Here is a 16,301-nt window from a genome sequence, read left to right as displayed (position 1 = left end):
CGTTTACTAGAAATTTTGTCCTTCCTTTGAGATAGGAGCTCTTCTTTGCCACTGCCATCAGACAATGTTATATAAACTGTTCTGAAAGTGCCCAAATACAATTGTTAATTTTGATTTCTGAATGCAGCAAAAAACTTCCCTTTGGTGATGCCAGGAGGCAAGGATGTGATAATTTTTTCTAAAAATCTAAGTAATTATAGTACAGATGGAGTACTGAAAATCAAGGGCAAATAAAAATACCTAATTGTTTATTATGTACTTATGTAATTTCTTCTAACTTTATTTATAGATACTCATAAAGATATTTTTTATTATTATTCATTTGTTATGATTTGAGAAAGAAGCAAATAAAATAATAATGCCTGCCCCTGCCTTGTGAGTTAGACTTAGCAAAATTCCATATTAATAAAGTTGGACCAGAGACATGTAACTCAGATATAATGTTGACTGTCTGAAGATGTGGTGTAAGAGAGGCAAAAGCACTTTTATTCCTCAAATATGTCTTAAAGTCAAGTCTGCATCTCAGTGCTGTACGTATTTCTCTTCTACATGGAAGTAATTTATTCCTCCAGATAAACAAGAGTTCTCCATTTCCCACTATTTTAAGTTTCTTAAAATGAAATATCCATTATGCAACAGTTGTGACACACAACACAAACACAAACTTAACAAACTAATCTAATTTACTAAACTTATACTTTGTGATAAGTACCCCACCACAAAACAGCCACATTTTGTGGATTTGCTATACCACATGGCATTACTGTGGTATGGGACTATGTTCCAAATGAGTCTTTGATCACTTTAGTGTACTCAGCTTTAACCTGAAATTTTTTATCTGTGCTTTGTTTATATGGTTTTGTAAAATATATGCTGATCTTATCAAGGAGATGTGACTGTTGCCCATTCTTACTATGGTCTCTAGCAACTACAACCTCAGAACAGTATTTTAGGCTTTCAACTTTCAGCTGTCTGTAGGTTTACTTAAAATAAATAAATAAATAAATAAATAAATAAAAAACAAGACAGATTTCTCAAAAGAAAAAGCTCTTTCTCTTTGTCCCAAGAAACCTTTCTCAAGGGACTGCAGTGCCTTCCAGTAAGATGAGACTGCCAGTGGATGATGTTGGAGACAATCAGATGATGTAGTTTGTCCAAAATTTCCTACTACCTGCGCCATAACATTGGACAAATATTCATTTTTATGCTTTCATTTAGACAAGAGACTTCATAATAATGACGTCGTATGCTAACTCTCTTAAGCATAAGACTCCCATTCCTGCTTTTATAATAAAATAGGTAAGATGCAATCTGAAGAAAATGAGTATAAATATATGTGCATTAAACTTTTTTTTCAACTTGAAAAGATTAGTCATGATCTTACGTTGACCAAACATTCCAGTTCATACTGACTTTAGAAAAAAAATAAATAATAAATATATATATATATTCTGAGGCAGCAAGGTACTGTCTAAAGAAAACCTACCAAAAACACTTGAGCTAAAATAATGCACAGCTATTACACAATTAAATACAGATGAAATGAAAATTATGAATTAAAGCACCCCAAATTTTATTTTTCTTACCTGCTGGTTTACTGGAAAATTCCTGTTGATTTTTTTAATCTATAAAAGTGAAAGAAGAAATAGATTAAGACCTCAACCACTAGAAGAAAAATAAAAAATAAAAATAAAAATTAGGTTTTAAAGACATATATCAGACACTTCCTTCCAAACTGTGTAAAGTCCTCTACAGTATAAGGATGAAAACCATAGTGAATAATGAGACTTTTCTGTAGTCACTGTGTAGTTTATTCTGCTTTTCCAAAATATAGGAAAGGAGAATATTTACAAAATTATTTCTGAATTGTACAACACTACATATTTTCCCATTGTTCTGACTAGATGCTCTAATTTAAACTAGATTATTTAAGTATAAAAGTAATTCAGATCAATTTACTGCCACCCATCAAGTCATCATGCTTTAAGAAAATACCTTTCCTCAGAGAATGATGAAAAATTGGGCTGGAATAACCTTTGAAACATCACTTGCACTATCCTACTAACCTAGGTGCAGAATCAGGTGTGCATATTTAGTTTTGGTAATTGTTCAAGTAATATAAAAACATTAAGCAATATCACTAGGTAAAAATGTAAGCAGTAACCCAGTCTGAGATGGAAGATTCATGAAGAATTTGTATTTAGCCCTGCAGATCATTGACTCCCTCTAAATAAACATTGTCAGCAACCTGACTCAAAACTGTTCAACACAAGGAGAATTAGGTGTGGAACATACCCATTCCTGCCATTAGTAGCAGAACAAACATATTCTAAAAATAAGCCCTGAAATCCTTTGAGCAAATCTAGCATATCTAATATCTGCATTCATGACAGATACTTATCTCTAGATTTTTTTTTTCTGCTCCCTTATGTCAACATTTCACAATTTTTTTTCTAGCTATGGGTTAATGAGAAAAAATAAATAAATTAAAATTAAAGACATTGTCAACTATGATTCAATTGTATAGCCAACCATGCCCTGACACTACAATGTAACATTTACACTGATTCAGCTAAAGGTATGAAGAACAATGCTTTTAGAAGAAAAGAAGAATGCCCATTGAACTTCAGTCAGTGTTTACAATATCACCTCTGAATAACTATATGCAGAGTTGTGAATGACACTGTGTTTTCCATACTTTAAAAACAGAATATTTATTACAGTGGTAACCCCTTTCCATTCTTCATGCAAATACTGAGCAAGTCTTTAAGTCTGTCACTGACATCCCACTGTTTGGCTATCAAAGGATAATTCTCACTGTCAAGAATATGCTGGCAAGCAATTTCAGTTGGTTTTCAAATGCACCCAGAATTAAAAGTGTCATAAGAACATTTCCACCCCCCCTTCAAGCATGTGCATCAGCTCCAGTTTCCTCCTTTCCTTAACATATAAGGGAAAGGATTCGGGGAGCTATGGCACTCCATGGACAAAGTATTAAAATAAAATGAATACACACTTCAGCAGATACCATCTTACAAAATTTCTCAAAAGAAAATATAGATGAATTTTTTTTTTTTTTTTTTACAGCAATACAGAGAGTTCAAGACTTTGGGGATTTATTTCTAAATTCGGTGTGAAATACTCCAGCATGATAAATCTCTGTTTGTGCTAGTAGGCATTATTAAAATCCTTGTCAAAACTGTGGATTTCCCTCTACTTCAAGCCAGGCTACAGCCAATACTGTGAAAAATTTAAGTTATGAAATAACATGGCCAAGAAAACAAGATTTTACTATTCTAAACAAAATACTGAAAATGTCTTTAGTGGCAAGACAGTTACATATGAAATACATTGATAATATTTATTTTTTAATTCATATATAGACAGTTAAGTTTTTAACAGAAATGAAGTACATCAGGAGTCTCTGTGGACTTCAAATGCTCCTGGGAAATCTAACTGCATAATCCAAACATCATTTTCTCATTCACGGATTTCCATCTCATTTTTTAAAGTACAATCTAAGCACCTGCATTGCCTAGCTGTTTTAACTCTTGTTGCTTTGATGAAGTAAAACAATCATGTTTATCTTTCAGGTAGTGCTGTGAGGATTTCTTGTAATACATTATTTTTAAGTAGGATAAAATTTACAAAATTCATTACAACAGTTCAGTTCTACGTGGAAGTAAGAATTATAAAGTCTGATTAGTTTGAGAAATCCCTTAAGTGTTTATCATGCACTGTCCTTGTTTTGGCTGGGATGAGTTAATTTTCTTCCTAGTAGCTGGTACAGTGCTGTGTTTTGGATTTAGGTTGAGAATAATGCTGATAACACACCGATACTTTAGTTGTTGCAGAGCAGTGCTTACACAGAGCCAAGGACTTTTCAGCTCCTGGTACTGCCCTGCCAGCGAGGAGGCTAGGGGTGCACCAGGAGCTGGGAGGGGACACAGCTAAGACAGCTGGCCCAGGCTGGCCAAAGGGACGTCCCATACCACAGGGCATCATGCTGAACGATAAAACTGGGATGGTTGTGTGGTTGGTCAGGGTGTGTGTGAGCAATTACATTGTGCACTGCTTTTTTTGTATATTCCTTTATCATAATTATTATCATTACTCTCTCTTCCTTTTCTGTTCTATTAAACTTTATTTATTTCGACCCAAGAGTTTTACTTTTTTTTTAAAAAAAAAAGAAAAAAAATTATCTCTCCCATCCCACTGAGGGGGTAAGGAGTGAGCAAACAGCTGTGTGGTGCTCAGCTGCTCGATGGGTTAAACCACAACATGCACTGATTCACATACACAAATATTGATCATTCCATCAAAACCAAAAAAGCTCTAAAATTAGATAGCAGGAGTCACTGATCTTTAAGATTATGAGATACACTGTCTTGAAAAAAACAACATTGGTCTTTCCAACATGTTACAAAATCCACTGAATAAAATTTAATCCACAGATAATGCAGATCCACAGATCCTTAGGAATCAAAATTTAAATGTAAATATTTTTCACAAATTAAATCAGAAAATGATTTTTTTCTGTTACTTGAAATATATTATCTAAAAGACAAATGTTCCTTCAGTCTTCCACAATGTTACTGAACTCATCACAAAACTATTAATTATCAGGCACAATAACAGGACACGGCACTATGTAACTAATGCCACATGAATAATGTTTGTTTTCTCCAGAAGACTAACAAAGGACACCAGTATGATACAGTTAGAATCACGGAAACACTTCAAACACATATGCACATATTTTTAAGTAAAACACTCTGCAGATACTACAGTAAGGAAGGGAAAAAAAAAAAAAAGGGGCAGACAGTCTGAGAATATCTATTAGAAAGACCTGATTAACCAAAGCAATAAAAATCATGAGGTGCACAAAAGAGACAAAGGAAGCCAGTAAACAAATTCTGTTCTGAAGACAAAGATGCAGTAAGCCTTATGAAAGCTGCATTTAAGCTAACAAGAGATACCTGTGTCTACTTTATGTTCAGCAAAACAGGTGCTGAGCACTTAATTCTATTTGGGTTCAATTCCCATGAATGTCAATTAGGAAACAAATTCTAAGAACTCCTCAAACAAAGTAGTTTGGGATTTGATGATAACCTAATCCTCTGAGGAGGAAGATGAGGTCAAAAACAAAGTATCTGCAGGATGCTGTGTCTGACTATTAACTAGGCAAGTACTGCTGATAAAAGATGAAAAATGAAAGAAGAAATTTTAGCAGAAAGTAAATAGAAGATTGGTTTGAAATACAATTGCTTGGGATAAGAGGACAAACACATCGGGCTAGATATGTTTTAAAAACACAGATGGGCATATACATTAGGACATCATAGCCATGAAGAGTACTGGACAGGTAGATGATATGAAGTGAGACAAAGAGAAGAATGCACCATAGCCATACTCAGTTAATTTGTGCACTAGATGTTGCCACAGGTGGGTATTTTTCACTATGATGGCTGTGCCAGCTCCACAGAAGAAACAAAGAAAGAGCACAAGACACATCACTCTTCGGCAGGGTGAGCAGATGAGCAGGCTTTGGCTTTAGGTGTATGTGATTGCTATTTTATTTTATTTTATTTTATTTTAACTGCTTTCATGCCAGAGAAGAAGGAAGCCAGCAGAATACCCCTCCATACTATCATGTTTTTTGTAACCTATTACTGTTGCCCTGCTGGAATGCAGCTGATTAAGCTGACAAAAACTGGGTTTTAAACTTTCACATTCAGTTGAAACTGAATTGTTCATTCCTCCAAGAGCTACTATTTCAGACTTTCTTTGAGCAAATAGCACTACAATAACTATTTTCAGTTCCCATAAGAGGATTTTCAAGTATAATTTCAAAACTGCTATTTATTAGGGAGCTGTTTGACCTTTTTACCTATTTATTTTAATCAAATCTGCTATTCCAATGTAATCACTGGATCCTCATGAGATGATGAGGAAATGTGCCCTTCAATGAGCATATGCCACCCTAAAGACTTTTTAAAGGCAGTATGATTTAGAGTTAAGGGCACTGATTCCAGGTTTTTCCATTTCTTAACAATTTAAACAGAAACGTTTGTTTGTTTGAAAAGTCTCTGTGTACTATGCTTGATTTAACCTATTTTCTGAAAAACTACGTTGCAAATGAGGGGCTCAGCAGGTCTAATGAGCTACTGGGAAATATCTTTAATGACAGTGTGGGTCTCAGGTATCGTAGCAGGACCTCTGGAAGAAGCAATAATACAGTATGTGTTTGTTGTCAGGATAGAGCAATTGACAAGAGACCATTCTCTCTTGGTACCTTTGGAACCTCCAACACTGAAGGGCAACATTTGGAATGACAGGGCACCAGCTTCTGCTCAGTATTTTCTTCACTTAGATGGTAGATCAGATTTTGCCATACTTTTACATGATTTGGTTTATCTTTTGCTTGCAGCCTGTAGATATCATGTAACTGCAGGTATCCTCCCTTATCAGAAAATTTCCATTAAAAATAATCCTTTACTATTTAATTTATATTCTCCTTATATCTGGATTTCCCCCAAACAATTTAAACTTTGTAGCCTTCTTCATCAATTGTTTGTATTTCATAACAGCTGACTTATATTCATTAAGAGCTAATTAAAATGTAACAGTTTGACAAGAATGTAAATGTGTTAAATAGTTCTTAACTTTCTCATGTATTAAAGCAACAATAGAGTGCATACCAGTGGGATGTTAAGTGATTGCAAACAGGTAGCAAGATCATTACAATTGGAGCATTTTTGAAAAAAACATGAATCCTTGCTGTGATAATCTTATGTTAATGGATGAGGAAGAAAGAGCAAATAACACCAACATTTGGAATTGTTAATTGGTTAGTCCTTGCTATTTTTGTCCTTGCTAAGCTTTGGTTTGCTCAATGTGAGCTGTAAGTTGTGGTAAGGTGGTGAAACTTTGTTATCTAAGAGTATATATGCATTGACAACTTCAAGGAATTAGAGAAAATTTGAAAGAAGCACGCAAAAAAATCACATGAAGCACATCATACTTTAGTGCGTAGATTCAGACATATGTATAACTGCTTAAGGGCTGAGTGTAGGACTTCTTGATGCTGGTTTTACAAGCTGAAGTAGACTTCAGAGCTGAGGCTGAAAATCCATATCATCTACAATCTGCCAAGTGAACTGTCAGTGTGTTCGGGAAAATATGGGAGCATAGGAATGATTTACTACAGCATTTATGTCCGCTTTCTGACCTATCAGGGATGATGCCATTCTCTATTTCTCGTTGATCAGATTTTACCTGCTAAATGGCTCAAAGGATAGGAAGATTCATTAGAACCACTGCTATGACCTCTAGAATTTTCATTCCTAACTCAGATTTTTCTCAAGACCAGATGTAATGGACTGCAAATTCACTCAGACTGAATGAACTCATCATTAAATTCCTCTAAGAAAGAAAATGAATATACAAATATTATGTAAAGGTGAGACTTGTTATCCAGAATAGTTTGTAGAATCTAATAATCTAATTAGTAATATATCCATTCTACATCAGTTTGTCATTTCAGCAGTTTAGACCCAACACTGAATAATGTAAATGCATAAACATGGCCTCTGCTTTAGAATCTTTTCAAATAGATCCCTGTAGGCTGAAGCATTCTTGCCATGGTTTCTAGGCGATTATATATATGACCAGATTATATATGTTTCAACATATATTAAATATTAAAAAATCTCTTAATAATAATAATACAAAAAGAGATCAAATGCATTTAAAAAATATAATTAAATCAGTGTTGGCATGATTCAGCAAGCCCCATACCAGCTGACTAACAGAAGTCCTGAAATAGCTGTTGACTGGAAAAATGAAGGGAAATATAACTACATTTTTGCTATCAGCAGACACAGTACTAGATAGATCTTTGTTCTGGGTCAATATTAGCACTTAAAATTCTCATGGATCGCCTTAATCCATCTGGAAACTGGAAATTTCATTTGAATCCTATCTATACAGAGGAAGAAAAGACCCCAGTGAGTCTTGAGGTCTCGTCTGGAAAGCAGCCCTACAGTTGCACAAGCTTCCTTGTTAAATTCTTGTACTGACTGACCTTGAATTAGACAGTGGTATAAAATATACAGAGAACTTGCATATTTTGGTGAGCTGCCAATACATACAGACTTTTTATAAATACTTTTCAATACATAAAGGATGGTAGGTAAGACACACGAATGCCCTTCCCACTCACCACACTCCCCCCACCCCCCAAAAAAAAACAAAAACAAAAAAAAACCCACAACAAAACCACAACAACATGCAAATCAATTGATTACACAACATCCTGAATAGAGATCTTGAACTGATTTAGAAAAGGAGTTATATTGTATATTGTACATATTAATACACCAGATTATGTTATCAATTTTTTGGTATGTGAGAACACTATCAAAGAAAAAATGGCCATCTGAACTGTGATTCCAAACTTGCATACCATCAAATTTCTTTGTTTCCTCATCAAGAAGGGCTCAGTGATGCATTGAACTCTACCAGCACAGCAGTAACAGATGAATCAAAGAAATACCAGATTTCTGCCTATTACACGAAGCTACAGTCCTAAATCCTAAAGACAAAAACCTCAAAACCTAGTCTTCACACATCTGTGATATTCCAATACCAGGACTGCAACTACATTTACTTAAAAATAAAAAGTAAATAAAGTGTTTTATTTAACAGATGAATGAATTTACTGAATCCTGCGATATTTAACACTTATTCCTAAATAAAATTTTTGGCATTACCTTAATGATAATATTGCTATTGAGTTTCTTTACAGAAGATAATTGTGTTACAAACACACCATTTTCACAACAGTTAATCTCCCTAATAGAATCATTAAAATGCCAGAAGTAACATGCATGTTACTAAAGACACAATGGTAACAACTGAAAGCCAGTGCCTGAAAAGGCTGTTATGGTCCCATCTCAAAGGGAGAAATATCTGTATCCCTACTGAAGATTTACTAGAAGAACTTTGAACAGTAAAAATTGAAAAAATAAAATAAAATAGGAAAACAAATGACTCGGAGATACAGGGAGCTTTTTTTCAGGTAACTGATCGCAACTGGATAATTGTCATTTATATCAAAGTACTTTTGCTCATTGCAGTATGATAACTGAATTTTCAGTCATACTAAGAGTAAAAAAAAAAAGGTTGAGAAAATCATCAGTAAAACAACTACTCACAAAATAGTGAGATATATTCCTCTTGGGTACCTCTGAATACTTCATAGGTACTCAAACCCATTTTACTTCATGTTATGAAAACATATGTAGATTCCATGGTAAAGATGTAATTTACCTAGCAACTATTAATTCAGTCTTCCTTTGAAAGTATCAGACTTCCATTTAAGATACAATTCTTCTAGATTCCCCCAGTTAATCTTTTTTTAAATTATAAATTCTATGTAACTTTCACTCAAAATATGATAAACATAAATCTTTGATATCTTCTGGATATCCACCTGGAAATACTGCATTCCAGAAATTACCAGAGGCCTCCAGAACCCGTATTTCATTATTTTTCTCTGTATTCTTAACAGTCAAGTAAAAATTTAATTGAAATTCCACCCTATTTTTCAATACGTTTTACTAAGTTGTTGCTATATCCTTTCTCTATACAATCTTGCTTAGGACTTATGTTTAAATTTAAATAGAAGAAATTCTATGTATTCAAACTTATACTGCTGAAAGAAAGATACAACAGGAAAACTAGTTTACTAGTTGGAAGAGAAAGCTTGGCACTAGAAATGTGTAATTTGTTTCCACAGACTATAATCAACTTATTGTGGGATCCTAAGCTTTCTAACTTCACAAAATAAGTTTATTTAAAATAATGTGATTGAGTTATTATATTTTACTTAACTTTAGTTTGACTGAGAACACCACAAAGTAACGTTTAAACTTCAGAATATGGTAGGAGTAGCAGGTCATAATGACTGGTTTAATAGATGGCAAAATGCAAAAGAAGTTGTTACATGCTGAACTCATCATGATATCAAAATACCAACACCTTGGAGATTCAATATACCTACACTTGTCAAAAGAACTAGGTTAAGGCAATAAAAAGAATTAGATCCTGAAGTAAGAGCACACTGAAGAAAACCTTGGATCAGTCCCCTTCACAAAGCTGTCTATTCAAAAATACATGAAAAATGCTTGAATACTGTTGAAGAAGAAAATAAATGTGTGTTAGATATGATTAAGAAATGTCATTGATTCAATCAGAAAGGTTTCTGGAGCTGGAACATTTTTTTCTAAAGCTAATATATAGTTCACAAGGGTAAACGTAGTATATAAGTATGATATTTATTTAATGCATTGAAATATTCGTGCTTGTTAAGAAACTGGGATGAAAACACATAATAGACAATATGCACATAGAAAGTAACAAGGCTGAGTGTTTTTGTCATTTGGAAAGCATTTATGTTATAAATTCAGTAATTCATAACAGCTAATAATGGAGCGAAAGTCATGAAGGAAAAGAAATTGAATTTAAAAACAAATATGTATTGCATGCATGTGGTGTTCAAGTGACGCAGAACATGAAGTGATGAGATTGATATTTAACAGGGAAGGATTTAGATGGTTGATTATCAGGGCTGCAGCTCTTAGCCCATCTGTTCACCACAGTTACTACCACAGCTATTACTGGGGTTGTTTAGCCTGGAGAAGAGATGTTTTCAGGGAGACCTTATTGCGGCCTTTCAACACTTAAAAGTGGCTTATAAGGAAGATGGAAAGAGACTTTTTACAAGGGGATGTAATGATAGGACAAAGGGTAATGGTTTTAAACTGAAAGAGGTTAGGTTTAGATTGGATATTTGAAAGAAATTCTTTACTATGAAGGTGGTGAGGCATTGGAATAGGTTGCCCAGAGAAGTTGTGTATGACCCATCTCTGGAAGTGTTCAAGGCCAGGTCGGATGGGGCTTTGGGCAACCTGGTCTGGTGACAAATGTCCCTGCCTATGGGGGGGTGGGGGTGGGGGGTGGATTAGATGATCTTTTAAAGTCCCTTCCAACTCAAACCTTTCTGTGATTCTATGCTTCTATGGATAAGCAAGCCCATGTCATTCTCCCAGCAGAAACCAGATCATTAAAGTGTTAACATTTCATCATATATGCCTCTCCTGATTTAAAGCAACAGACTTCATACTTTCTGATTTCTCATGGAAATTAAATAACATGGATAATTCACATTTCAATTTTACTTTTTGTGGCGTAATGACCACATGAACACCAGGGTCTGGTCATTTTGCCACAACTTTTCACTTATAATTTCATTACAATGTAGCAGTTAGACAATACAATATATAGTATTTTCTTTCAGTTTTCATGGAATTCCAAACAAATGGAGGATAAACATTAGTTAAATGTTTTCCACAGTTTGTCTTATCCTGATATTTCTGAATGCAGTCACAAGCACTGATAATGAATATATTAATGCTATGATGATACAAAATAAAAAACGTATGGCTGAACTGAATAAATCAAAGCTGTCTGTCCAACCATTTATAAAACCCTGTAATGATGGAACTGTCAATGCCTTATGAGTGAATCTATTAGTAAGTACCACTCCACATAGCACTGGAAGTTTTCCTAATATCTAAGCCGACTCTTTCTGGTTGCATTGCATAAGAATCCCATTCATTGCTTCTCATGTAATCCATTCCAGAAACACAGAAGAAACTGCATGATCTTTGTGTAGCTTTTATAAAGCTGAAACATTATTCTTTTCTGCAGGCTAAATAGTTCCATTTCACCCTGTATTTCCTGGCAAGTTCATGCTATTGTCAAAGAGGCCAAAGACCTCTTTGGTGACACTGCATATAAGCATTGGTTGCCTTGACACATTTTTCCTGCATGACCAGGAGGACCGACTAGCACATTACAACGTCTTCTGACCCCCCGTCTGCATACCTGCAAGAGTCTCATCGTCACTTCTAATCTGCTTACAGTCACACCAAAAGTCAGCCATGGTCACATGAATGAGCAGCCCCAGATAACTGTCATTTGGCTTTGGCAACATCCCTCAGATTTAAGTTCCTGGGAGACAAAAGGCTTTCTACAATGTTAGGTTCAGCCACTAGACAGACACAGGAGTGAGTCACTGATGATGACCAATACATTGCTTCCTCATGGGAAGGGTGATCATTAATCTCACATTTTTTCCATCCTGACAGGTTTTCTTTTTTTTTTTTTCCTCAGCTCTGTCTTTAAGTTTGAATATTAAGTTACTGCGTGGCAGCATTGTAATGCATCACTGCCTAGAATTAACCACTGAATTAACCATTTCCCTCCAAAGAAGACCTGCAAGTAGAAACTTCTCTTTAGCCGCGGCTTGCTCCCTCACAGTAGGTGTTAGTGTGGGTCTCCTGGCTTGTTGTCAGTCTTCTTATCTACAGCCTGTGATTTCAAGTTTCACTCAGTTTGACAACTTTCTCACATAATTTCTCTACATATTTCTTTAGGGATTTCACTAGAAGGTATGATCCTCTCAAGGCCTTTTAGGTGCCCACAGTCTTCTTTGGAAAAAGAAATGCAAACCATAACTCCTACAAATCCACTTTAAGATTTGGACTGAGACATCTGTAGCTTTGGTTCCCAAGTAAATTTTCAACTTCCACCACTAGTATATGCTGGAAGAAAAATACTTGACAATAGAATTTATATTCTCACCAACAGTTGCTCTGGCACACTTGCTGAATCTCATTAATTTCCTCCTGTCCCTTTCCCCAAAAAAGTTCTTATTAACAGCTTTTGAATGGTTAATTTATTTAGTCACATGGCTCCTTGCCTTTAAGTCCCTCTTGCCAACCTGGGCTTTTCAGTCTGACTTGGCTGAAAGAGAATGAGAGGCAGTTTGTTGAAGACAGCAGCTAAATCTGTTTTGTTCCTACTCCCTCAATCTATCAACAAGCTTCTGACCTTGCCTATAAAGAGTTCACAGTTTGCCACGGTTTGCATTATTTCAGGACTTCTCACTTTGGTAAAGACAACATTTACAGTTCACAATTTCGCATTTTATAAGAAAAAGTGAGTAGTAAAATGACAGAAGAAATGGGGAATTTTACACAATTACGTATAACACACGAGACAATTAACCCTCCTAACATTAACCTACCATTAATTAGGTTAACATATTAACCTAATGCCCTGTAGAGATGTAAGTAGTGATTTTTAAAATACAATTTATACTTATACCATAGCACAGGTCTAAATGAATTCCTAAAGGCAAACTTCAATAAATTTCCCGGTTGCCAATGGCACAAGTAACTTTACCAGCGGCAATGAAGTTAAAGAGCTTTCCTGTAGTCTTTAGTACTATAATATATATACTTTATAGTATACTTTCTGTATAGTTTAGTACTGTATCTTCCATCATCCCACCATCATCCCAAAGTTCAGATTACTTTAGTTTGATTGGATAAAAAACAACAACAAAAAACATAGAAACTAGTGTTGTATTGTGTCACATTTCACTTTTCTGTCTAAAAATATTACACACTTTTATTCCCTTGGAGCTCTCAGAAAGAACAGCAATATTTATGAAAGAATTTGGCTGACAGCACCAGATAACAACCTGCTTGCAAGTAAGTTAAAAGATCTCCTGGTATTATGTTACTTAAATGATTTGTTTGACATAATATGAAATAGTTGTTGAGGCATTAGGTTCAAGTGATAATGAACTAGGTATTAATACAACTGCTAAATTTGATGTTAAATAAATAAATATTCTCATATGTCACTCAGTTATCTATAAAAGCCTTGTGTTTTCAGTTCTTATTTCTGCTGAAAGCTAACAATTCATCTTAATTCACATCACAATGCACACTACAAAACTACTTTCTTATTTTTATTTTTAAAGGTCATGTCCTCCTATTTTACAAAACACTTCTTCTCCCTCCTACTTTTCACAGCAGTCTGCACTTTATTTACTCACTAACTCTAGCACTGTATTCAACTGTACTCTGAGCTTTGTTTCAATGAGAAACTCTTTTGCCATGCAGACTCTGCATTGCATTAAGTAGGAACAACTGGACCTCTTTCTCTCAAAAAACTACTAAGCTGTTAGCTTGAAAAGTCCTGAATTTAGTTCCCTTCTAAAGAATAACGTTCCTTCTATTTATCTCCAATTTAATCTCATAAGAATTCAAGAATTCTAGTGCAATCGTAAAATATGAAGGAAAATGTGGACTTTTCTTAAGTATTTTCTGGTATTTCTGAAATGCTCAAATACTGATCAATATGGTCCAAAAAAAGGCACGGTAGAAATCACATAATTTTGAAGCCCAGACTTTTTTTTTTTGCTTTCCTTTTTTTTTATTTTATTTTTATTTTTAAGAAGCCCTTTAAAAGCTAAACAACCATTGAAGACCATTTCTATTTTGACAACAGTAATGTTAAACTTACATAGTAGTAATTGATAGTATACATTCCTCTCCTTGGATATGACCTTGCAATACTTAAATAAGAAAATTTTTGAATAATTAAAAATCATCAAAATTATCCTTTTAAGAATTACCAGTTTCTTGGCATTAAGAATGACTAAGACCAGCACTGGAGGTACCAAAAGAAAATTTAAAGATGACTTTTGCGTTAATGTGGATTTCGGGCTTACCTATTAGGAAACTGTGAATTTTTATTGGATTTCACTGCATTATACTAAGCTAAATATGATATTTTAAAATCATTTTTTAACAAAGAAAAAAAATACAAATTTCTAGTCCATTTTAAGATGACATATCTGTGCATGAGTGAGAGTTGTAATATAGCATATAAAGTTCCAGAAACATTTTTAAAATCCTTCATTGAAAGTGCATCTGTTTCCACAGATTTCAGAACAGCAACTCGCTATCTAATTTCATTTCAGTAGTAAAAGAGATTGTGTACTCAAAAGTATAGATTTTTTTTTGCTATATCAATAGTTCTTGTAGTCAAAATGAAAACGTTTTCATAAGTTAATACATGCAACCAGCATTTCATCATTTCAAGATATCAGTTGGTCAAGTTCTCTGAGCCTCAACAATAAAATGTACTATCAAAGGTACACTTAAACACTTAAATTGCTAGAATAAGTTAAACATTTAAATTTTTTTCCACCCCATTTTTCCTCCTTACTCTACTGAAGTTTTAGTTAGCAATCATACATGCTTACTACAGCACTATAGTGAAAAGACTAAAAAAAAGAAACAAAAACAAAACACAGGGAACATTATTCAGCAAAGGTATAATGGTCCATGAGAACAATTACATGAGTAGAAGAACACAAAAGCTACAATTTACAACATGTGAAATATGTATGTCAAGCTGTAATGAAAATGGATGATGTACAAGGAGTACAATTGTGTGGTTACATTGTTATATATTGCCATAGCGTGCGATGTAGCTGTATAAACTTCACATTATTACAATGACACTTAAAATAATTATATATATCAGAATTGTGTGTTATTTGGAAAGTTTGGAAAGTTTAGAACTGAACAAAGCAATTAAATATCTGAATAATATCATTCATGTCTATTCATAAAGAATAGGCTGCTTGTGACAGCGTAATCTCAAAACCCAGGAAGAAAAAAAATAATCCCCAAACTGAATGAAAGCAGCAATTCATATATCAACTACAGAATTACTCTTTCACTATGAGTACTAACTGTACTTAGGAGTAATTAGGTGAGTATTAACACAATACAATTTGTGAAATATTTACTTTTAAGCTGTTCACAACTGAAAAAAATAGTAATGAACTCAGAGCTGTATAAAGAAAGCTTTTACCCCTGCAGCTGTCTTCATTGTGTTTTAAACCACACAGAACCTATCATGTCTACTTTACTATTTATTTGATCTAGAATATTTCTGTACGCATCAAATGGATTTAGAACAGATTTTCAATCTTTTGTAGCTTTTGACTAATGTAAATAGGACACAGTTGACATATATTCTAACTCCTATATATATATATTAAATATATTACATATGTTTTATATATATATACGTATTTTATATATATATATATATATATATATATATATTTATACTGGCTTGGATGATAAAGAATGTATGTATTTGAAGCTCTTCTCATTAATGTACAAGTAGTTCCCTGTCTTGTTTCTAACGTATTCCAACTTTATTCAGGACTGTGTCACACTTACCAATGGTCACAACTGTCTGTTTACAACTGACCGTTTGAGTAAATTCTGACCCAAAAGAGCATTAAATACTTTGACATTCTTTTCATCATCTATCAGTAATTTTATTTTCGGTATGCA

At 34.0% G+C, this 16,301-nt stretch overlaps 1 protein-coding gene across 6 annotated transcripts in view; it reads right to left on the bottom strand.

The window, feature by feature from the left end:
• The window catches only part of SNTG1 (syntrophin gamma 1), a 363,432-nt gene that overhangs the window by 72,573 nt on the left and 274,558 nt on the right, over positions 1-16,301 (bottom strand). For 5 of the 6 annotated variants that reach the window (XM_040550360.1, XM_040550361.1, XM_040550365.1 and 2 more), the window contains one exon: positions 1,587-1,625. The exons of the other annotated variant lie outside the window; for it this stretch is intronic. In XM_040550360.1, coding sequence (XP_040406294.1) covers positions 1,587-1,625 — 39 coding nt within the window. The remainder of the gene's footprint in view (positions 1-1,586; positions 1,626-16,301) is intronic. 6 annotated transcript variants of the gene reach the window in all.

The sequence above is a fragment of the Cygnus olor genome, chromosome 2 (genome assembly GCF_009769625.2).
Source record: "Cygnus olor isolate bCygOlo1 chromosome 2, bCygOlo1.pri.v2, whole genome shotgun sequence".
NCBI lineage: Eukaryota > Metazoa > Chordata > Aves > Anseriformes > Anatidae > Cygnus > Cygnus olor.
The sequence above is the reverse complement of the archived record's forward strand: the minus strand, read 5'-3'. Positions and strand labels throughout refer to the sequence as shown.